Genomic DNA, 23,274 nt, shown 5'->3' with positions numbered 1-23,274 from the left:
GTGGGATAGGATTGCCCAACAAAAGCCATGGCGTTGGGAAGAGTAGCCCAGTCACTGTGGTCCACAGCCAGGCAGGAAGACAGCAGGAAAACAATTACCTTGACCTCTCTCTCCTCCCAACCAATGACGTCCTGCTAGGTCATCCCATTGGCCAAACTGAACGAGCTGCCAGAAGGCCAGGAATTCTTTTGACAAGGTCCATGTGGTACATCCTGCAGGGAAGGACAGCCAGGTAGAGAAGGATGGAGTGCATCTGGAGTGGGGTGGGGTGGGGGAATGGCAACTATCCAGCACATCTCATGGCTACTAAAGCATCTTAAATATAAAGCAGGTTTTCAGTGGTGCTTGTTGATCAACAAAGTTAATGTAGCCTGTGGAAGGCCTAATTACTCTCATGATTTGGATGCAAACCATCAAAGAGGTTGAAGGATGAACTGAAGGTCATGCATAGGGCCTTTCCTGCTGCCACAAATCTATCAAAACTGTGCTGAGGTTAGGTGTAAGGATCTAGTATGTTTTGTCTTCCTTTTGGTGAGGGAGAAAGGATTGGGGTACCAACTACAATTCATCATTCATAAGAGAAACTGTTACTCCTATCTGTGCTTAAAAGCAAAAAACATTCTTCCCAAAATTAAAAGAGAATCTTTGCTCTTGAAATGCCAGCTGGTAAAAATGATAATTCACTCCCTGACTTGCTTATCAGCTAAATGCTATCACAGCTATAAGTGTCAAATAGCTAAACACATAGCCTGGGGATGATTCTTACAAATAAAGCACATTATGAAATGCTGAATTTTTCTGATCAGAAAACATCCTGGGGTGTGGGCTGAAGAGCTTTGGGTCAAGAAGAGGCCCCAATTTCTGGGGTGATTTTTATTGTTATCATAGAGAAGACTGTGCTTGCCATGAATATGTGGCTACTTGGCCCACTCCTACTGGGGGGAGGCAAATGTGCAATCACTTGGCTTTCTCTCAGGGTCTTTACCCCTGACATGGAAACATATTTTTCATTTCAGTTTCACTTCCCTGCCACTTTTGTCTTTGAAAGGATGATTTACCAAGTAAAAAATCATCAACATCAAAGAATACTCAGTCCTTACTAGAGTGAGCATGTGTGCAGACACACACATCCCCTCCCTGTGTCGCATCCTGAAAGAAAAATTGTGACCAAGGACCATAAACTCATATTCCCTCATTTGGAGCTTTTCTTCAGTATCTCAACTGTGAGATTTTTTTTATTCTGTGGTTCCTTCAGCATAAAATTTTAAAAACTGTTGCAGGGGGGCAATAATTTCTACTCAACACTTCACGATTTGATTATGAAAAATAAAAAGTGTAATGAAGTTAATAGTCCCTTATCCTTGCAGTACATTCTAAGGAATTTTTTGCCTGCAAAAATCTGTAAGTGGAAATTACCTCTGGGCCCTCTAATTCTCAAAAATATGGCTCATAACGATTACTGCAGTGGAATGTCAAGACTTAGAGTTCAGTATGTTTCTCTTTCCTCTGCTCAGTTTTCCAAAAGGATCTTCTCTTACTGGGTTATTATTAGAGAACAACAAAAAGCAAAGAAGTGAATCCTCAGGTTGGAAACTTTGCTTCTACTCTTGGTTGTATCCAGTTGTGTAGCCTCAGGGAAAGCATTTAACCCTGCTGATTATTAACCATCAGGTTGGCCAAAAAGTTTGTTTGGGTTTTTCCATAACATTTACTGAAAAAAATATGAATGAGTTTTTTGACCAACCCAATACTTTTTCTGTAAAGTGGGGGGACTAGGTAACCCATTCTCAAATTGCATTCGACAATTTAAAAATAGCATAGAATAGAATAGAGTGAGAAAGAATGACACAAAGTAAAGGTGCCTTGGGAATGAAGTGTGTGTGATAGAATACCAGGTGTTTCTTTTTTTTTTTTTCTTGTATTTCCCAGAAACCCTGGTCTAGAATCATCCTTGTGTGCTTCTTGCCTAGTGATTTGTGTGGTTTTGGCATGGAGCCAAGAAGAGGACACAGTCTTGGGTTCAAGTCTTTTACAGGCCAGTCAGCTTTAATCTCCCTCATCTGTTTCTCTTAGAGTCACAATAAAATTCACTTAAGGGCCATTCAATGGGTCTCACACCCTAAAAACCAACCTGACAAGAATCATCTTGCTGTCATTGTTCCAGCAGTGGCATCCTCTGTGAGGAAAGAACATAACAGTGAAATAGAAGACAAAAATCAGTCATATGGCCTGTATCGTATAATGATTAACGGTATTCAAGCTTTCCTGTACATGGAGCCACAGAGTCATAGGAGAGCATACCCACACACTCTTTCAGGATTTTTCCAACATGCTCGTGCAAATGTCACACTCAATCTGCCTCCAGGAAACAAGGAAGATATTTCATTAGTGCAAAAACCCTTCCAATTATCATTTAGGGAGATTTAACAGGATGATGATTCTCCAGTGGTACCAAGCAACACATTCTTTTCACAGTGCTCTCTTACACTGTAAGTAAAGAAACAGATTCACAGCCCCCACAAGACTCAGGCTAGAGCCACATGCCAATGGGAATGCAAGCTCAGCTTGGGGATTTCAGCCAGCACAGGTAATATGAAGGGCTTTGATTTATGCTCACAGTCAAGTCTGCCCTAAGGAAAATTTAAATGTGGGCAAAACTTCATTGAAACACCTTCTCTGATTTTCAGATTCCTCATACCCTTGTGATAATCTACGTCCCCTTTCCTCCGTGCCCCAACCCAGTCCTGCACACCAGGACTCCATGCTCTGCATGTGTTTCTTTACCAATAACCTCAACAAAATTCTACTCATGAATCTAAGAATGATCCAAGACCTTTTATTAATGAGTGCTCCTGTGAATGATTAAAAGACAATAGCTTACACTGTTTGGGAGAAACATCTTAGGAACTTGTATGGACATCAGCGAATTTTCAAAGATAGCTGCTCTCATCTAGGGATCCCAGACCTCAGCCGCAACGTTTCCAGCCTCCAGCCACTCCTGCTAGCTTCAGAAAGGCCACCACAGTCTAAAGGGCTCTGGTCAATCTATCCTGTTACTGTTTGTCCTGAATTCAAGGGTTCTTGTATACTGACAGACTCTCACAGTTTGTCTCAAGTCTGAAGTCAAGGGGAGATTCTATCAGCAACCAAAGACCTCTGTTCAGTCCTGAATGGCGGCTTTTTCCTTCAATTCCAGGGCTTGTCCTTATATTGTGCTCCAAAGCATATAGTTATACCATCCCCTAGATTGACTAGTTTGTTAATATTGTGCAGTGTTAAATATGAATACATTGTACCCTTAAAGCTGTTAGTCCATTTTACCTTCATTTCAAAAATCTGAAAATAAGGCTAGCATATTCCTGAACTCTTGGTGAAATTTAAATGTGAATAAAATAGTATAACACCCCCTGCCCAAATCAAAAAAAGACAATAGCTTAGCTTAGCTTCTTTGGGCCCTAAGTCAGAATTATGAGCTTTAGGGAGTAATCAGCAAGGATGATGCTTCTGGGTTAAGAGAAACTTTCTTTTACTACTCATATTATATATACAGTGTGAGTGCCTGGTTAGGCATAAGACAGACCCTACTGGCAGAATGATATGTAAGAAGTGTTTCCTTTGGCAAAGAGAAAAAGGGGAGGCTGAGAAATTATCTTTTTATTCTAAATTTCCCTAGAAGTTTCAAAGGGTATAGACAGAAACACACACAACACACACAGACAGACATACACACTATTTTCACCACACTCTACCTAGAGACAGAAAAACCTCAGAGATGAGAAGAAGGTACATCCATTGGGAGGAGAACTTAAAATCCTATAAGAGTTCTTTGCCTCTGGAGGTATGCTGCTCAGTGCCTACCTCAGTCACAGAGACAGAGAAGTTGATGTTAATAACCGAAGAACTAGACACAAAAGTTTAATGCAATCCTTTTCTCAATTCCCAGAAACTCACATCTATGAATAGTTTGTGATGTGAAACCTTAGCAGTCAGAGGTTGGAAACGGACAACTTATAAACTCACATCTATGAACAGTTTGTGATGTGAAACCTTAGCAGTCAGAGATAGGAAACGGGCAACTGATAAATCAATTCAACAAATCTTTTATTGGACATTTACTCTGACCCCAATTCCAGGCCAGGAACCGGGAAGACACAAAATGAATAAACCACATTCCTCAACAACATGCCAAAGAAGGAACTAAGCTAAATTTTCATGCGAGTAAATGACCAAAAGAGAAAGGAGTGACTTGGCCCATTTGGTTTCTTATTCTATTCAGATGCCTACTTGAGTAAGTGACCAAGACATCTTAGTTCAGACTGAAAGAAGTGCCAACATTCAGAAATCACTGATATAGTCTATTTCTTTGAACTAACCAGATTCTCATACATGAAACCCAGCCAATTTAAGAATGATGATCATCAGCGTTGAAACTTTATAAAGTTTATGGACCAATGAACTAATTTCTATACCTAAGATCTCAGAGATTTTCTCTTCTCTTCAGTATTAGAAACCCTACTGAATTCTTGTTCAACTTACCCCCAAAGTTAAGATAAGTGGGTGATAGAAGAACTATAAATAGGCTTGGCATTTGGCATTAGCTGTACAGTAGTGTTTTTGTATGGGTTAAAGTCTACTTCAGCTGGAATTAATATAATTACATGTAATGCTGACAGATTATGACATTTGCCTATTAGGACACTATACAAACATTCCAATAACTTGCTGGCTTTTGACTTTGTAAAAAAAATAAGTGAAACAAAAATCCCAGGGGATATTGCTAACAGGGTAACTGGAATAGAGGCTTTTGAAAGCATGGGGTTCAAGAAATCACAAAGAATAATGCATTTCAAGCCAAAACATATAGAGTGTAATGAATATTTAGTACTTACCACGAGACTGCTATCTAAAGACAGCCTTTTTCCAAAGTCCCTTTTCTCAAGCTGTCTCTTGCCCTCCATGGGTGAAGTGATTTATTTTCCTTTGTGATTTATAAGAATTCCCCTTCTGTTGCCAGGGTCACTGCAAAAAGTGAACATGTGTTTTACTATCCAAGTGAATAGTGTTTAGACCCTTGTTTTTCACTTTCTAACCAAGGGCAAGTGTTGAATCCAAAAATACCCAGGCCCAAATCATAAGTTTAGAACTGGACTCAGAAGCTCTCTCCAGCTGCCAAGGTCAGAGTTGTCTTCATGGAGGCCCCTGTGTTTTCACAGGTTCTGCTAACCGAGTTGGGGAATGGGTTTGCAGGTCGAATCAGCAGACTGTGGTGGAGAAAAGCAAACAGTTTCATGCCACACTTGTTTCATACCCGTCCTCTCTCCGCCAGCATCAACCTGTTGCCAAGTACATAGCTGCTGTCTGCAAATTCCAGGAGAGCAAATGAACAAAGCCATACTCCATATCCTAGAGTGTTGAGTCCAAAACCCAATGAGGGGAAACTGAAGCCTGAACATTACTGTCAATATTTAATTAAAAAATACTTAATTTAAACCTATTTGAGGAACATTATAAGATACATGCACTTTGGGATGGGTTGAATCAGAATGAATGGTGATGACATCATTATCGTTACTGAGTGATTTGAACACCCACTGAATTACATCATATCAGATAGCGTCCACCCCTGCACTCCACTGAGTTGCTTGTTCTATAATGATTCAGAATTCTTTTTAGTAAGGATGCATTATATGTATTAAACACTAGCTTCCAGTTTTTACCAAGATATAAAATGCTAGAAAGAAAGGTTTAAACCCAGGCATTTCTACCTACTAGCCAAGTGACCTTGTACAAAACACCGAGGTTCTCTGAAGCTAATCTTTCTCCACTGCAACAACAGATAACAAATGGCCATCAAATGATGTATATAAAAATGGTTTAAATGACAACTTATATTTAAGTTCTAATTATGCAAAGATTATGTTAAAAACCAGTTAATCTTAAATACAAGTCAACATAATTTAATATATCTTTGATAATTCAGAAGGTACTCTGAGGTACAGAAATTGCTCATCATCTGCAGAAAACACTTTTTATATCAATCATTGTACTGCCAATGTAGGAAGAGCTGAGATTAACAAAATACCATACCAATCAGTTTCTAATAGAATTGAGAAGAAATATCTTTTAGAATTATTCCAACTGCTCCAAGTTCAACAAGGATACAACAGATGAGACTGCACAGCCCATACGCAGTATGTGGCCTCTTTCCCTTGGTTTCCTCTGCCAGGAAGAGAGTTGAGACAGCTGTGCCCCAGGCAGGGTTTGCCCACATTATAGTCAATTTGTCAGAAACTGATGGGCTCCTTTTCCAGTACACATTCCCTCCTCCATCTTAATCATTCCATCTCTCACTTTCAGAAACATTCATTTTAATTCATTACTAGTCCACTCAGATGGAGAAGGAAATGGCACCCTACTCCGGTACTCTTGCCTGGAAAATCCCATGGACGGAGGAGCCTGGTAGGCTGCAGCCCATGGGGTCGCGAAGAGTTGGACATGACTGAGCAACTTCACTTTCACTTTTCACTTTCATGTATTGGAGAAGGCAATGGTAACCCACTCCAGTGTTCTTGCCTGGAGAATCCCAGGGATGGGGGAGCCTGGTGGGCTGCAGTCTATGGGGTCACAAAGAGTCGGACACGACTGAAGCGACTTAGCAGCAGTCCACTCAGAAACTCCTAGGAGTCCATTCTAACAAGGACAAAATCCAAAATTTTCAACATCATGTTCAAGGTCTAGTTCCTGCCAACCAGTCTTTTACAATCCCCAAACACACTAAGAGGGTTTCCCAGGTGGTGCTAGTGGTAAAAACCTGCTTGCCAAAGTGGGTAGATGTAAGAGATGTGGGTTTGATCCCTGGGTCTGTAAGATTCCCTGGAGGAGGTCATGGCAACCCATTCCAGATTCTTCCCTGGAGAATCCTAGGGACAGAGGAGTCTGGAGGGCTACCATCCATGGGGTCACAAAGAGTTGGAGGTGATTGAGCACATGAGTCAACTGAAATTTATTTGGGAGCTTGTCTTTCCTGCTTTCAGCTGTCCCCAACCGTTTTGCAGCCACCCCCTCATCTCTGTGACTTTATGCACTGGTGACTCATAATATTCTCTGTGATGATCAGTCCAGCTACAGAGACCACTCAGGTCCTGAGAAGTCCCTGTCCAACAAAAGCATACTATCCTGAGTCTTATTCCCAAGAACTTTGGGGTTTAATAGATCACAATAGATGATACTTTGTCATTTAGCTCATATTTATGAACATTATTGATCAGAGGATTTTTGTAGAAACTAATATGTGTGTTGGGCACTTTATTATTTAAGTGAATATTGATAAGTTTCCACTCTATAACATTCGGATAACAAAAGATGTATTAATACATCTCTGGTCAATAAGTTGTTAAGTGCCTAATAAATGGAGGACTCAATATTTCTGTTGTGTTGTATTTGCAACACAGCCACATACAACAAAGATCAAGCCCTTGCCTTCATGAAAACTAGTGGGAGGACTCTGTGTGTGTGTGCGTATTTGTGTGGTGTGTGCGTATTTGCGTGTGTGTGTGTGTACTCAGTCACGTCCAACTCTTTGCCAGCCCGTGGACTGTAGCCCACCAGGCTCCTCTGTCCGTGGGATTTTCCAGGCAAGAATACTGGAGCAGGTTGCCATTTCCTACTTCAGGTGATATTCCTGGCCCAGGGATCAAACCCACGTTTCTTGTATCTCCTGCATTGGCAGGTGAGCTCTTTACCACTGAGCCACCTGGGAAGACCAGTGGGATGATACAGAAAACAAATAAGTAAACAATTCCTATTTATGATAGATACCTGCTGCTGATGCCAAGCTTGGCCTCTCTATACTGCTGAAGAACTGAATCTCAGAAACAGACTTTTGGGTGAAGTAGAAAAGGATAACTTTATTGCTTTGCCAGGCAAAGTGGGACACAGTGAGCTCCTGCCCTTGAAAACTTTGTGTCCCAACCTCAGAGGACTTGATGAGGGGCTTTATAACAATGGTTCAAAGGTGGGGTCTCTGACAAGACTAGGGTGTGTGTAGGGCCTGCACTCCCTTAACTTTGCCTCAGATGGTCAGTTCTCCCAAACTTGATGAGCTTCTTGGTCTCTTCAATCTTGCCTTCCATAGTTTTATGACTGCTCCTCCCTTCATTAGAAACTGTTCAAATCTGCCCTTTGGAACTCAGGGAAGGTCGTCGGGGGTGGTCTTGCCTTTAAGAAACAGAGGCGGGGGAAAAAAGCCCTCTGTGTCTGGGAGCCCCATAGAGCCTAGACTGGTTTCACTATGAGGAAATAAGCACCAGTAGTTGGTATAACATAGGGTCAGGTATATGAAAAGAGAACAAATTTTAGATAGAATGGCAAGGGGAGGAGCTAGACATATAAAAACATGGGTAAAGAGCTTTCCCTGTAGAGGGGTCAGTCTTTCTGCTGGGAAATAGCTGGGGAAAAGGTTTGTGTGCCCCAGAACCTGGGACCATTTTCTTAGGAATAAAGCAAGTTAGGAAGAGTCTGAAAAAAGCTCTAAAATGTAACAACTAGATCACACAGGATCTGGTAGGTCTAGGTGACTTGTTTGTTCTAAACACAATGGTTAATCTTTGGATTTGATTCTCTACTCTTTACCAATTGATCATGTTAAATTATTATTGTTCTTCTGTTTGTGACATCAGTTCAGTTCAGTTCAGTTCAGTCCAGTCACTCAGTCATGTTCAGCTCTTTGTGATCCCATGGACTGCAGCATACCAGTCTTCACTGTCCATCACCAACTCCTAGAGCTTGCTCAAACTCAATGTTCATCAAGTTGGTGATCCCATCCAACCATCTCATCCTCTATTGTCCCCTTCTCCTATTGCCTTCAATCATTCCCAGCATCAGGGGCTTTTCCAATGAGTCAGTTCTTTGCATAAGGTGGCCAAAGTATTGGAGCATCAGCTTTAGCAGCAGTCTTTTAAATGACTAGTCAGGACTGATTTCCTTTAGGACTGACTGATTTGATCTCCACGCCATCCAAGGAAATCTCAGGAGTCTTCTTCAACATCACAGTTCAACAGCATCAATTCTTTGGCACTCAGCTTTCTTTATGGTCCAACTCTCACATCCACACATGACTACTGGAAAAAACATAGGTTTGACTATACAGACCTTTGTCAGAAAAGTAATGTCTCTGCTTTTTAATATGCTGTCTCAGTTCAGTTCAGTTCAATCACTCAGTTGGGTCCGACTCTTTGCGACCCCATGAATTGCAGCACGCCAGGCCTCCCTGTCCATCACCAACACCCAGAGTTCACTCAAACTCACGTCCATCGAGTCTGTGATGCCATCCAACCATCTCATCCTCTGTTGTCCCCTTCTCCTCCTGCCCCCAATCCCTCCCAGCATCAGAGTCTTTTCCAATGAGTCAACTCTTCGCATGAGGTGGCCAAAGTACTGGAGTTTCAGCTTCAACATCAGTCCTTCCAAAGAACACCCAGGGCTGATCTCCTTCAGAATGGACTGGTTGGATCTCCTTGCAGTCCAAGGGACTCTCAAGAGTCTTCTCCAACACCACAGTTCAAAAGCATCAATTCTTTGGTGCTCAGCTTTCTTCACAGTCCAACTCTCACATCCATACATGACCACAGGAAAAACCATAGCCTTGACTAGATGGATGTTTGTTGGCAAAGTAATGTCTCTGCTTTTGAATATGCTATCTAGGTTGGTCATAACTTTCCTTCCAAGGAGTAAGCGTCTTTTAATTTCATGGCTGCAATCACCATCTGCAGTGATTTTGGAGCCCAAAAAAATAAAGTCTGACACTATTTCCACTGTTTCCCCATCTATTTCCCATGAATTGATGGGACCAGATGCCATGATCTTAGTTTTCTGAATGTTGAGCTTTAAGCCAACTTTTTCACTCTCCTCTTTCACTTTATCAAGAGGCTTTTTAGTTCTTCTTCACTTTCTGCCATAAGAGTGGTATCATCTGCATATCTGAGGTTATTGATATTTCTCCCAGCAATCTTGACTCCAGCTTGTGCTTCTTCCAGCCCAGCGTTTCTCATGATGTACTCTGTGTATAAGTTAAATAAGCAGGGTGACAATATACAGCCTTGACATACTCCTTTTCCTATTTGGAACCAGTCTGTTGTTCCATGTCCAGTTCTAATTGTTGCTTCCTGACCTGCATATAGGTTTCTCAAGAGGCAGGTCAGGTAATCTGGTATTCCCATCTCTTTCAGAATTTTCCACAGTTTATTGTGATCCACACTGTCAAAGGCTTTGGCACAGTCAATAAAGCAGAAATAGATGTTTTTCTGGAACTCTCTTGCTTTTTCGATGATCCAGCTGATGTTGGCAATTTGATCTCTGGTTCCTCTGCCTTTTCTAAAACCAGCTTGAACATCTGGAATTTCGTGGTTCTCGTATTACTGAAGCCTGGCTTGGAGAATTTTGAGCATTACTGTACTAGCGTGTGAGATGAGTGCAATTGTGTGGTAGTTTGAGCATTCTTTGGCATTGCCTTTCTTTGAGATTGGCTAGGTTGGTCATAACTTTTCTTCCAAAGAGCAAGTGTCTTTTAGCTTCAAGGCTGCAGTCACCATCTGCAGTGATTTTGTAGGCGAAGAAGATAAAGTCTGTCACTGTTTCCATTGTTTCCCCATCTATTTGTCATGAAGTGATGAGACCGGATGCCGTGATCTTAGTTTTTTGAATATTGAGTTTAAGCAAGGACCATTTAAAAATCTTTATTGAGTTTGCTATAATATTGCTTATGTTTTTGATTTTTGGCTACCAGGCATGTGGGATATTAGCTTCCTGACCAAGGATGGAACCCACATCCTCTGCATTGGAAGGTGAAGACTTAACCACTGGATTGCCAGAGAAGTCCTAACAAATTATTTAACCTATTGAAACTCCAGTTGATTCATCGATGAAAGGACACTAATAACATGACCTTCTTCTTAGTAATGGACTTCCCTGGTGGCTCAGGTGGTAAAGAATCTGCCAACAATGCAGGAGACCAGGGTTCGATCCCTGGGTCAGGAAGATACCCTGGAGAAGGAAATGGCAATCTACTCCAGTACTCTTGCTTGGAAAATCCCATGGACAGAGGAGCATGACAGGCTATAGTCCACGGGATCACAGAGTTGACATGACTGAGCGATTAACACTTTCACTTCTTTCTTCCTAGTAGGATTGTTGTGATGATGAATGAGATGATCCATTTAAAGATCACATAGTAGAATTTAAACTGAGTCCCCCTAAAACTGAGTTCTTCTGCTGAGTTTATGACTAATGTCTCTATCCAAAATGTTGGGGCTTCCCTGATGGCTCAGTGGTAAAGAACCTGCCTGCCAATGCAGAAGAAGCTGGTTTGATCCCTGGGTCAGGCAGATCCCTTGGAGAAGGAAAACCTACTCTAGTATCCCTGGGTCAGGCAGACCCGTTGGAGAAGGAAAACCTGCTCCAGTATTCTTGCCTGGAAAATCCCAAGGACAGCAGACCCTGGTTGGCTATAGGCTCACAAAAGAGTCAGACATGACTTAGAGACTAAACAACAGTAACTATCCGAAACATTATGCTCTTTCTTGTCCAACACCTGTTCTCCTCAAGGCTGAGAAGTATCAGGTAAAAGGGGGGAGTGAAACCAAGCAGGATCCTGTGGGGCTCCTGGGTACAAATCCTTTCCGTGTTCCCCATTTCTTGTTTGTAGGAAACTGACTTCATTCAGCCTCCATGAGATTCCCTGAGTTCTAAAGGGCATATTCAATCAGGCACTGATCAGGGAAGGGAGGGGATGAAGACACTAGGAAGCAGCGGCCAAGAAACAGTAGGGCAGCCTTGGGGCAGGCGCCAAGGAATACCTGGAGCCTGATTCCTCCTCAAAGACTATACATAACAATATCTTTTATCTCTTTTACAGGAACTAAGGCACTTACACAGGTGAAGAATGATAACTTCAGGATGAGCACAGGATTCCCGGGACACCACTTTCTGGGACATCACTCTGTTACCTCACCACCAACCAATCAGAAGAAAGCTACACACTGCTACCCTCACCCCAAATCTTGCCCATGAAATCTTTTTCCCAAAAACTGTTAGGGAGTTTGGAGTTTTTTAAGCTTGCTTGGCCCTGCAATAAACATCTCTCTGCTCCTCCCCGCAAAGAAAAAATTTAATTAAATAAATAAAGATGACATAGTAGGTTAGTTTTAAATGTTAGACATATTTATTATCCCTTCTGGTAAATAAGATTAAATTTATTAAGGAGCAACTCTAGTGGCTGGATTTTATGCTCTGAGATAGGCTGATGAAGCTGTTATTTTTGGAAATGGAAACCTTTTTGACAGTTCTCAAATAGTCTAGTCTGCTATATGGAAGGCTAATTGAACAGCTTAACCTGATCAATTTATTTTCACACTTTATGGTGCTAATTACACAGGCAAAGACTGACATTCAAAACGTTTAGTGACTGAGACGGCACAAGTATTGATGGATCAGAAGGGAACAAAGGCAGCAAGCAGTACAGCTCTAGCAGTGTATCCTGGGCAGTTGCCAGCCTGAGTGTGTACTGCCTCTGCCGTAAGAATTGAAAATTCGTAAATCAGACAATAAAACACATGCAAAGGATCAAAGTGAGTTATCCAAAAGGGTCAATGCAAGACCACCCCAAAGAAACAAAATGGCAGCCAGGATGTGTGAGTATGAAAAGAGGAGGAAGCCACAAAGGGAACACCAGAAAGGCTGATACACTCTGCCCTCAGCACCATGGGGGTGGAGTGCCCTCGTGTATATAAACCCAACAAGGACTCTGGGTCTAGAGGAAAAGTGGCTATGTCAGACTTGAAAGGCACTTTGGGGCTTCCCTGGTGGCTCAGACCTTAAGAATCCACCCACAATGCAAGATACCTGGATTCTATCCCTGGGTTGGGAAGATCCCCTGATGAAGGGAATTGCTACCCACTCCAGCATTCTTGCCTGGAGAATTCCACAGACAGAGGACATTTTGTTATGACACTGGCTATTCATATCTTTCAACAAACTCCGCTGATCAGAGACTGTCATCAAACAACCTCCTAATTTTATCTGATTACCATGTAGGGTTTTTTTTGGCTGTGTCAGGTCTTAGTTGCACAAAGGATCTTCATTGTAGCATAAGGAATCTTTCATTGTGGCATGTACACTATTCCATGCAGTGCACAGGCTTGTCTCTAGTTGTAGCTCTCAGGTCCCAGAGCTTATGGGCTCTGCAGTCCTAGCATGCTTAAGTTGCCCTGCAGCATGTAGGACATTTGTTCCCTGATCAGGGACCACACCCATGTCCCCAGCACTAGAAGACGGTTTCTCAAGCACGGACCACCAGAGAAGGCCCCCACCATGTAGTTTTAGTTGAAGAAGAAGAACATTCTGTCTAGCAAATATAAGTAGGCAATATTTTAGAAAGTCACATTTTTAGTAAAAATTTGCAGTTTGACATTTGACTATTTATATTCATCACTTAAACATTTCCTTAATGTATTAGTCAGCTTGTGTGGCCAAAACAGAATACCACAGACTGGGCGGCTTAAACAATAGAAATTTATTTTCTTATGGTTCTGGAAGCCCAAAGTTCAAGATCAAGGTGCTCGCAAGGTTGGTTTCTGGTGAGGCATGTCTCCTTAACTTGCATTTGGCTGCTTTCTCTGTGCATCCTCACGTGGCTTTTCTTTGTACACATGCCTCTGGTGTTTCTTCCTTTTCTTATTAGGACACCCGTCTGAGGCCTTCCCTGGTGGCTCAGACAGTAAAGAATATGCCTGCCAATGCAGGAGACCTGGGTTCAATCACTAGGTCAGGAAGATCACCTGGAATGGTAACTCACTCCAGTATTCTTGCCTGGAGAATTCCATGGACAGAGGAGCCTGGTGAGTACAGTCCATGGGGTTGAAAAGAGTTGGACACGACTGAGCAACTAACACACAGATTGAATGACACGACTAACACAACTAACACACCTTGACTCTTATGGTTTCATTTAACCTTAATGTCTCCTAAAATGCTCTATCTCCAAATAGAGGCACATTTGAGGTTAAGGCTTCAACATATGAATTTGGGTGGGAGAATACATTTCAGTCCATAATAGTTAGTTTCAGTCAGATTTCAAAGCCTGGTCACATCTCATTGTACCAAGTCAGGAAAACTCTGGGTGTCAGTGACTACTCCCAGACCCCACCTCTCTCTAGTAGTTATTTGATTACTGGATTCATGACCACCATCACCTGCATTTGCCTTGCACTGCTATAACTTCTTCTCTGTATTACAGGTCTAGAGGTACAAACTACATTATCAAGACTTCTTGGCTGGTTGGTCAAGTTGGATGCCACCAATAGGTGGTAATGAGAGATCAGAAGACAATAGGAAGGGAGAAGCCACTCTGCTTCCATCTCTAGATGGGCAGGATTAAAAGCAGGGACTACCAGGTCCAGTAACTCCCATGATTCCTCCAACCGTTCATCCTAAGAAAGGGCGGGAGCAGCTGCCCAGCCTTGAGTACCATGACCTTATGTCTTTTACCCCACCAGTCCTTCCAACAGCTTCATAACTGATTCCTTGCATTAAATCCCTCTCTGCTTGAAATAAGTAGTTTCTTTTTCCCAGGTTTGACCATGATTGAGGTCAAGATAGAAATGCCTTTGGACCAGGCAGCTGATCTTCCTTGAGTAATCCCTGGCTTCTTTCTTGTGAACCTTCTGAAACTTGTTGTTTTCGCTCAGTCACTAAGTCTTATGCAACTCTTTGTGACCCCATGGACAGCAGCATGCCAGGCTCCTCTGTCCTCCACCATCTCCCAGAGTTTGTCTAAGTGCATATCCATTGAATCACTGATACTATTTAACTATCTCATTCTCTGCCACTATATTCTCCTTTTGCCTTCAATCTTTCCCAGCATCAGGGTCTTTTCCAATGAGTCAGGTCTTTCCATTAGGTGGCCAAAGTATTGGAGCTTCAGCTTCAGCATCAGTCCTTCCACTGAATATTCAGGGTTAATTTCCTTTAGGATTGACTGGTTTGATCTCTTTGTAGTCCAAGGGATTCTCAAGAGTCTTCTCCAGCACCACAATTTGAAGGCATCAATTCTTCAGTGCTCAGTCTTCTTTACAGTCCAACTCTCAACATCTGTACATGACTACTGGAAAAACCATAGCTTTAACTACACAGATCTTTGTTGGCAAGTGATATCTCTGCTTTTTAATACACTCTGAAATACCAGCATGGGAATTAAAAATTCTACTAGGCACTTAGCTCTTGTAGAGCAGGAAAACTGTTTTATACCCTATGTTATCCTAGGTAGTAAATGCTTGATGCATAGCAACATGGCAGACACTCAATGAGCATTTGTTGTTTGCATGGATAAATGAATGCCTGAATTTTTATGGATATCTTCATGAACACATAAAGAGCTGGGAAGCAATATAACATTGTTAAAGCAAAGAAAGGCCATGGACATTCATAACACTGAAATTACTTTCTTAGAGAAACACATAGACATATCCAAGCCTCAAAGACAATATTTTATCATGATTTTAAAGCCACTGTCAACCTAAACATTACTGCTTGGGCCCTGACTGCACCTACAAAGCACCATAATCCAGTCGTGTTCGTTTCTCTTCCATGGCTCCTTACAACTCTGGTTATAAAGAGCACATACCTGCCCCTGAGTGATGGGTTGGATGTCTCTCCCTCCCTGTATGAGGAGGAAAATGGTCAGTGTTTAGGAAGACAGGATATTAAGCATCTTCTGGTGACTGATGGTCATTGATAGCGATCTGCCCTCACATACATCTCTTTCTAGCTGATTAAAATACTATTTCTTGATATCAGTAGAAATCTGAGTTGGCCTTAATAAACTCTCTTTAATTCTCCTCACAGATAGTAATGGCCTTTCAGTGTCAGACAGACACTTTAATATTCCTAAAGATGTCAGTAATTTCTTTTTTTTCTTGTAGACTTTAAAAGACTGTATAATTTTCAAGGGACAAGTACAATACCATTGAATAGAACCCCAAAGGCATATTTTCTCACATGCAAGGGTCACACACATGCAGACACACACTCTCAAATATATACACACACACATATACACACACTCATATTCTCACAAACATTCTGAAAACAGTTTTCTCCATCTCAATTTCTGCCTCTCTGATTCCTCCACTCCCCACCCCTGCTTTAAAATATTCATGGATGGTTGTGCCAGAAGACATGGGGGGAAATGGTAGAGCCAAAGTCTTTTGAAGGTTTGGTTCCCAGCGCTCTTTGCCATGTAAATGTGAACATGTTTCCTAACTTCTATGAATTTACTTCTCATAATCTGCTCTCAAGAGATGGCTGGGTTTGGAAGAAATAATGCAAGAAAAAGCCTTCTACATCTAGATTTAAGGTAGTTTTCAATCAGCTTCATTAACCAACAAACACAAAATATTATGACTGTGCACAGGCTAATAGCATCCAGAGAACAGACACTGTGTCACTCATTGGCACCTCCTTTGCGCACCCAACACACTGGCTCCTACATGATACAAACCCTACAAAGTAATTTCAGAGTTGAATACAACAAGGACAAAGATAAAATCTGCTGACCAGGTAGCTCAGAAGATCTCCTTCCTGGCTGTTCCTTAGGAACCCCTGGGGAGCTTATAAAATATACCAATGCCCAGGCCCCATCCCAGATCACCAAGTCTCTTGGGGCATGGCATGGCACCCAACCCAGAGTATGGGGACAGCAGCCCGGATGGCAACCACTGGTGAGAGTGATGGCTTTTAGTTTTTGTTGCATGTTAGTTTCACTGGGGAATCACCAAAACCCATCCCCAGACCGAATAAATCAGGACTGGATCGCTAAAGGTAGAAACTTCTCATCCTTTTAAGATACCTGAATGACTCCAACACACAGCCAATGGAACACAGTTTGAAGAGGTGACGGTATGCACCCTGCCTTATTTTTTTATTGGTGTAGAGTTGGTGGTGCAATGGTAAAGAATCCGCTTGCCAACTCAGTACACGCAAGAGAAACCAGTTTGAATCCTAGGTTGGGAAGATCCCATGGAGTAGGAAATGGCAACCTACTCCAGTATTCTTGCCTGGAAAATTTCATGGACAGAGGAGCCTGGTGGGTTACAGTCCATAGGGTCACAAAGAGTTAGACATGACAGAGCACACATGCTTACATAGTTGCTTTATAATGTGCTTCTGCTGCTGCTAAATTGCTTCAGTCATGTCCGACTCTGTGCAACCCCAAAGACAGCAGCCCACCAGGCTCCCCTGTCCCTGGGATTCTCCAGGCAAGAACACTGGAGTGGGTTGCCATTTCCTTCTCCATTGCATGAAAGTGAAAGGTGAAAATGAAGTTGCTCAGTTGTGTCAGACTCCTAGCGACCCCATGGACTGCAGCCTACCAGGCTCCTCCGTCCATGGGATTTTCCAGCTAGTTTCTGCTATAAAATGAAGTGAATCACCTCCATGTGTGTGTGTATATGTATGTGTGTGTGTGTATATATATATATATATATATATATATCCTCTCCATGTTGGATCTCCCCACTATTCTTCCTCCATCCCATCTAGGTCATCACAGAGCACCTAGCTGAGCTCCCTGTGCTATAGAGTAGGTATCCACCAGCTATCTGTTTTACACATGGCAGGGCACATATGTCAATTGCGATCTCCCAATTCATCCCACCTCTCCCCTTCAAGTCCACATGTCCATTCCCTATGTCTATTCTTACCCCTCAAATAGGTTCACCTGTACCACTTTTCTAGATTCCATATACATGTGTTAATATATGACATTTGTTTTTCTCTTTCTGACCTACTTCACTCTGTATGCCACTCTCTAGGTCCATCCATATCTCTACAAATGATACAATTTCATTTCTTTTTATGGCTGAGTAAGATTCCTTTGTATATGTACATCTTCTTTACCCATCCATCTGTTGATGGGCATTTAGATTGCTTTCATGTTCTGATTATTGTAAATAGTGCTGCTATGAACATTGGGGTACATGTGTCTTTTTGAATTATGGTTTTCTCAGGGTATGTGCCAGTATAAAATACTTAGAGGAAAGCAGAGGAAGAATACTCTTTGACATAAATCACTGCAATATATTTTAGGTACTCTTCCTTGATCTCCTTCCTTTTCTCAAGGGCTGAGAAACAAAGTTGTTGACAGCAGCAACTGCCTTTCTTTAGTCATTGCAACCAGCAATTCCTAATTTGCAAACTCTGACCCCAAAGAAGAGAAACATTAGAAATAAACAATTTGGACCTACACCTTCCTCCCATCCCACTCTCTAACCATCTTGCTTAAACTGGTCTTTGGCTTTATGGAGGTAATAAAGTTTATTAAAGGTGGAAATATCAAATCTAGATTCCAAATTAACAAGCAAATATCATAGGAACTCAGGGTGAGGCTACTGCATCACTTAGAAAAGGAAGGAAAGAACTTCCTCTACCCAGGACAAGACTAAAAAATCTTGATGCAAATGCTCCCAATCCCACTCCCGCCTCTCTCCCTCCTGTTCCCCACAAGCATTCTGCTCTCATTTCAAATAGCAAATAGCAGAAGGGGGGGAAAAAGTTATGAATCTCTCATATTTGCATATAGCTATCAAACAGAACATTTGAAACTCCTGTCAGCTTTGTATTGAAATCTTTACATTCTGATTAAGTCCACATAAAGGAAAGCAATTGGTTTTCCTTATACTCTAAGTGGGCTTCCCTGGTGGCTCATATGGTAAAGCATCTGTCTGCAATGCAGGAGACCTGGGTTCAGTCCTTGAGCAAGGAAGATCCCCTGGAGAAGGAAATGGCAGCCCACTCCAATATTCTTGCCTGGAAAATACTATGGATGGAGGAGCCTGGTAGACTACAGTCCATGGGGTCGCAAAGAGTTGGACAACTGAGCAACTTCACTTCACTTATACTTTAAATATATACATACTACAGTTTCCTTTCAGAAGATGTATTGGCTCAATAACTTTCTTCTGGGGCTTTCCTGGAAGCTCAGTAGTAGAGAATCTGCCTGTCAATGCAGGAGATGAGATGCGAGTTCAATCCCTGGGTGGGGAAGATCCCCTGGAGAAGGAAATAGCAACCCTCTCCAGTATTTTTGCCTGGAAAATCTCATGGACAGAGGAGCCTAGCAGGTTACAGTCCGTGGGGTCACAAAAGAGTTGGACATGACTTAGTGACTAAATAACAACAACTTTCTGCTTTGATACCATCCATTCATGAGCCATATGCATGTGTGTGTGCATGTGTACATATGCTTGTGTACATGTGTGATTGTATATGTGTATGCATGTGTGTGTGAGGTCATGTGCGTGTGTGCACATGCAACTAAACAAAAAACTGCTATCTCCATTCTGGACATAAGTGTTAAAAAATACCAGATTATGTAACTTTCAACTATAGTCACTCAGTCATGTCTGACTCTTTGTGACCCCATGAACTGTAGCCCACCAGGCTCCTCTGTCCATGGAACTGTCCAGGCAAGAATACTGGAGTGCATTGCCACGTCCTTCCCCAGGAGATCTTCCTGACCCAGGGATCAAACCTGAGTCTCCCGCATTATAGGCAGATTCTTTACCATCTGACTCACCAGGGAACATCTATCTAAATTGTAACAGCACCGTGAAATGGATTTAGAAGAAGACTGAATGAAAACAGACTTCCCAAATGTGGTATCTCATCCGTGCCAGAAACATTAGTGTCTGGAAACACTCTCTGAGGGATATGACAACAGGCTTTTTTCTTTTTTTTTTTTTATGTGAAGTGGAGGAAGATTGTGCATCATGATGAAAACTGTTTTTTCTAATTTTTTAAATGGAGGAATAGTTGATTTACAATATTATATTAGTTTCAGGGTACAACAGAGTGATTAAAAAATCTGATTATCTTCCATTTATAGCTATTATAAAACATTGGGTATATTCTGTATTGTCTATTATATCCTTGTAGCTTATTATTTTATACATAGTAGTTTGTACCTCTTAATCTCCAAACCCATCTTGTCCCTCCCCACTTTCTTCTCCCCACTGGTAACCACTAGTTTATTTTCTCTCTGTGAGTCTATTTTTTATTATAATCACTAGTTTCTTTTATTTTTTAGATTTCATATATAAATGATAACATAGAGTATTTGTCTTTCTGACTTATTTCATAATAGTTTCATGAGCCCATATTTATTAAACTTCTCAACCTAGAAGCTAATCAGTGGCTTATAGCTGATGATTTAAGTTCTGGACAGACTCCTAGGAATCACTGTTCCATGATCCCCTCCTCAGATAAATGGTGCCTCGAACACAGGGAACTAAGGGTACAGTAAAATCTGGGCCTGGAAATTTTGGATATTGCTTCAACATGTGGCTTCAGGAAGTTGAACAGTTAAAGAATTGATGTTAATGTGAACTAAGATCCTAAAGGAACAAAGGATGGGAAAGCTCTCAGAACATCTAAAATGTCCAAAGTCATTCATTTCCAATCCGTATTATTTAAATCTTTTAAAACTGATATCTAATTTACATACCATAAAATTTACTTTTTTAAAGTGTGCAATTCAGAGTCAACCCTTTCTACCACCCAAAACTGACTTATTTGTGACAGAAACTGGAGATATGCTATAGAAATGCAAAGAAAATCCCTCATCATTGTTTGAGCTTCGTCAATCCTAACTCCCTAGTGTCACCATCCTTTTGAGCATCCATGACTATCCTGAGTTCAAATTCTCTAACTGAAGAGTTCTGTGACTATGAGCAATTTATTTAATATCTCTTGGCCCCTATGTCCTCATGGACAAAATTAAGATAATGATGACAGCAATCATCTTAACAAGACTGTTCTCAGGATTAAAATGATGCCTGTCTTAAAATATTTCAGTAGATATTCAGTAACTGCTAGGAATGATGCAATAGAATTCCATTGCTCAGAATTCAGTAATATTTGTTTATTCAATATGTATTATGTCCCAGGCCCTGAGTTAGGCCCTAAAAAGTGAAAGAAGACAGAGAGAAGGAAAAGAGGTGGAGGAGAGAAAAGGGAGGATCTTGGGCAGGGTGGTGGGGAGGGGGGGGCGGGGGGAAATGGGGGCAGAGAAAGAGAAGAAAAAAAGAAGGAAAGAAGGAAGATATAAAGTATATATCCTCAAATTTCAAGGAAGTTTAAAATCTAAGAAGGAAAGATGTATATATCAATAGTAAAAAGTAAGGTTTAAAAGTGTGAATGAATGAGTGAAAGGTTTCAGTGCAAAGATTCACTTTTGGTTCAGATAATCCTGAAAAACTTGCCTTTATTGTCACTTGAAGTATTGACAGCTAATTTCTAGACACAAACCATTGTCACATTTTTACAGTGTATGAGCTACAAAGCAAAAGACAGAATGGCAGGGGCTTGGACCAGGATAAGCATTTCAGCTCTGGCTGCTCTTCCGGAACCATCTGCTGTTTCTCTCCCAGTCTTTCTTTGTAAAGATTTTCTCCACTGTCTAGTTCCCTCCTTGGCCTCTTCTCCATTTATTGCTTGAAAAAAAGCTTGCAGATCATTATGGGAAATGTCTACACATTGCCCATAAACTCTGAATGGGAAAATCAGTGTAGAAATGAAACAAATAGATGCATTTTCAAAATAGATAAAGTGTGCACATAACCCCAGTGGACTGGAAGAATATTTAGATAAGTGACTAGGGAAAAGAATTTTCATGCTGTCATCTGCTAACACTAATGATTTAATTAAATTAGAAAAATTCCACTGCCAAAAGCGAAAAATCCAAATATGTGGCATGCTGGGGGAATTACAGACCCACTACCAAACGCATTCTGTTCAAACTTAATTTTTTTCCTTTAAGAAGGCCATGCAGAGCTACACTTAAAAAAAAAAAAAAAAAAAACCATTCAATTTCAAGAGAGTATTTTCCATCTGGGGCCAGTTGGGGAGAGTATGCTTTAAACTCTGTAAAGACAGCTGAGAGGCAACATGACTTGTTAAGGAAACAGTTTATAAAAAGCATCAGTTTTAAAAATCCAGCAAAAGATTTTACCATGACATTCCCATACATTGCTGAATTCATTATTGCTCATTAAATGTCTTTGCACACAAATGAAAAATCAAAATGATTCAGGAAATGGATATAGTAAAATCAATTGAAAGCCAGTACATTTTTGTCAAGGATTTAGCTGGTAATTAGAATATGTCTCCCTACTTGGAAGCTTTTTTTTTTTTTTTTACTTTTTTCACTTTATCCAGTCTTTTTTATAGTAATCTCCTCACACAATTCCCTTGCCCCAAATAATCTTGATGCAAAAAAAAATATTAGAATCCTAGTAAATCAAAATTAAGGGATATTAACCCATCAATATGCTGAAAGCCACAGAAAGAATTCTTAATAAACCAAAAGTGACATTAAAGATGTTCTTCAGATCAGATCAGATCAGATCATTCAGTCGTGTCCGACTCTTTGCGACCCCATGGATCGCAGCACTCCAGGCCTCCCTGTCCATCACCAACTCCCAGAGTTCACTCAGACTCACGTCCATCGAGTCAGTGATGCCATCCAGCCATCTCATCCTCTGTCGTCCCCTTCTCCTCCTGCCCCCAATCCCTCCCAGCATCAGACTCTTCCAATGAGTCAACTCTTCGCATGAGGTGGCCAAAGTACTGGAGTTTCAGCTTTAGCATCATTCCTTCCAAAGAAATCCCAGGGCTGATCTCCTTCAGAATGGACTGGTTGGATCTCCTTGCAGTCCAAGGGACTCTCAAGAGTCTTCTCCAACACCATAGTTCAAAAGTATCAATTCTTCGGCGCTCAGCCTTCTTCACAGTCCAACTCTCATATCCATACATGACCACAGGAAAAACCATAGCCTTGACTAGATGAACCTTTGTTGGCAAAGTAATGTCTCTGCTTTTAAATATGCTATCTAGGTTGGTCATAACTTTCCTTCCAAAGATGTTCTTAGTAGCTGTCAAAATGAAAGGTATATAAAATGTCTCAAAGATGTTTACCTTCTTAACTCAGTGTTTAATTAAATTGAGTGCTATTCATTTGTGGGGAGGAAAATGAGCTAAAATCTCTTTAAAAGGTAAAACAGTTGACCACCCACTTAAACTGACAGCTAGAAAGACTTAAGTTTTGTTTTTGTGTGTATATGCACATACTTATATGTTCAATATAAGTATATGTATATGTGCTATCCACATATGTACATATATTTACATAGCACATATAAATATGTGTACACATATACATATATG

At 41.1% G+C, this 23,274-nt stretch overlaps 1 protein-coding gene across 4 annotated transcripts in view; it reads right to left on the bottom strand.

The window, feature by feature from the left end:
- NCKAP5 (NCK associated protein 5) overlaps window positions 1-23,274 on the bottom strand; it is a 1,102,414-nt gene that overhangs the window by 1,029,675 nt on the left and 49,465 nt on the right. For all 4 annotated transcript variants that reach the window (XM_024980953.2, XM_010802114.4, XM_015475847.3 and 1 more), the window contains exon 2: window positions 4,890-5,019. In XM_024980953.2, the coding sequence (XP_024836721.1) occupies window positions 4,890-4,958 (69 nt within the window). In that variant the 5' untranslated portion in view covers window positions 4,959-5,019. The remainder of the gene's footprint in view (window positions 1-4,889; window positions 5,020-23,274) is intronic.

This window comes from Bos taurus, chromosome 2, assembly GCF_002263795.3.
Source record: "Bos taurus isolate L1 Dominette 01449 registration number 42190680 breed Hereford chromosome 2, ARS-UCD2.0, whole genome shotgun sequence".
In the NCBI taxonomy this organism is placed as follows: Eukaryota; Metazoa; Chordata; class Mammalia; order Artiodactyla; family Bovidae; genus Bos; species Bos taurus.
Note: the sequence above shows the minus strand (reverse complement) of the source record. Positions and strands in the feature narration are given on the sequence as shown.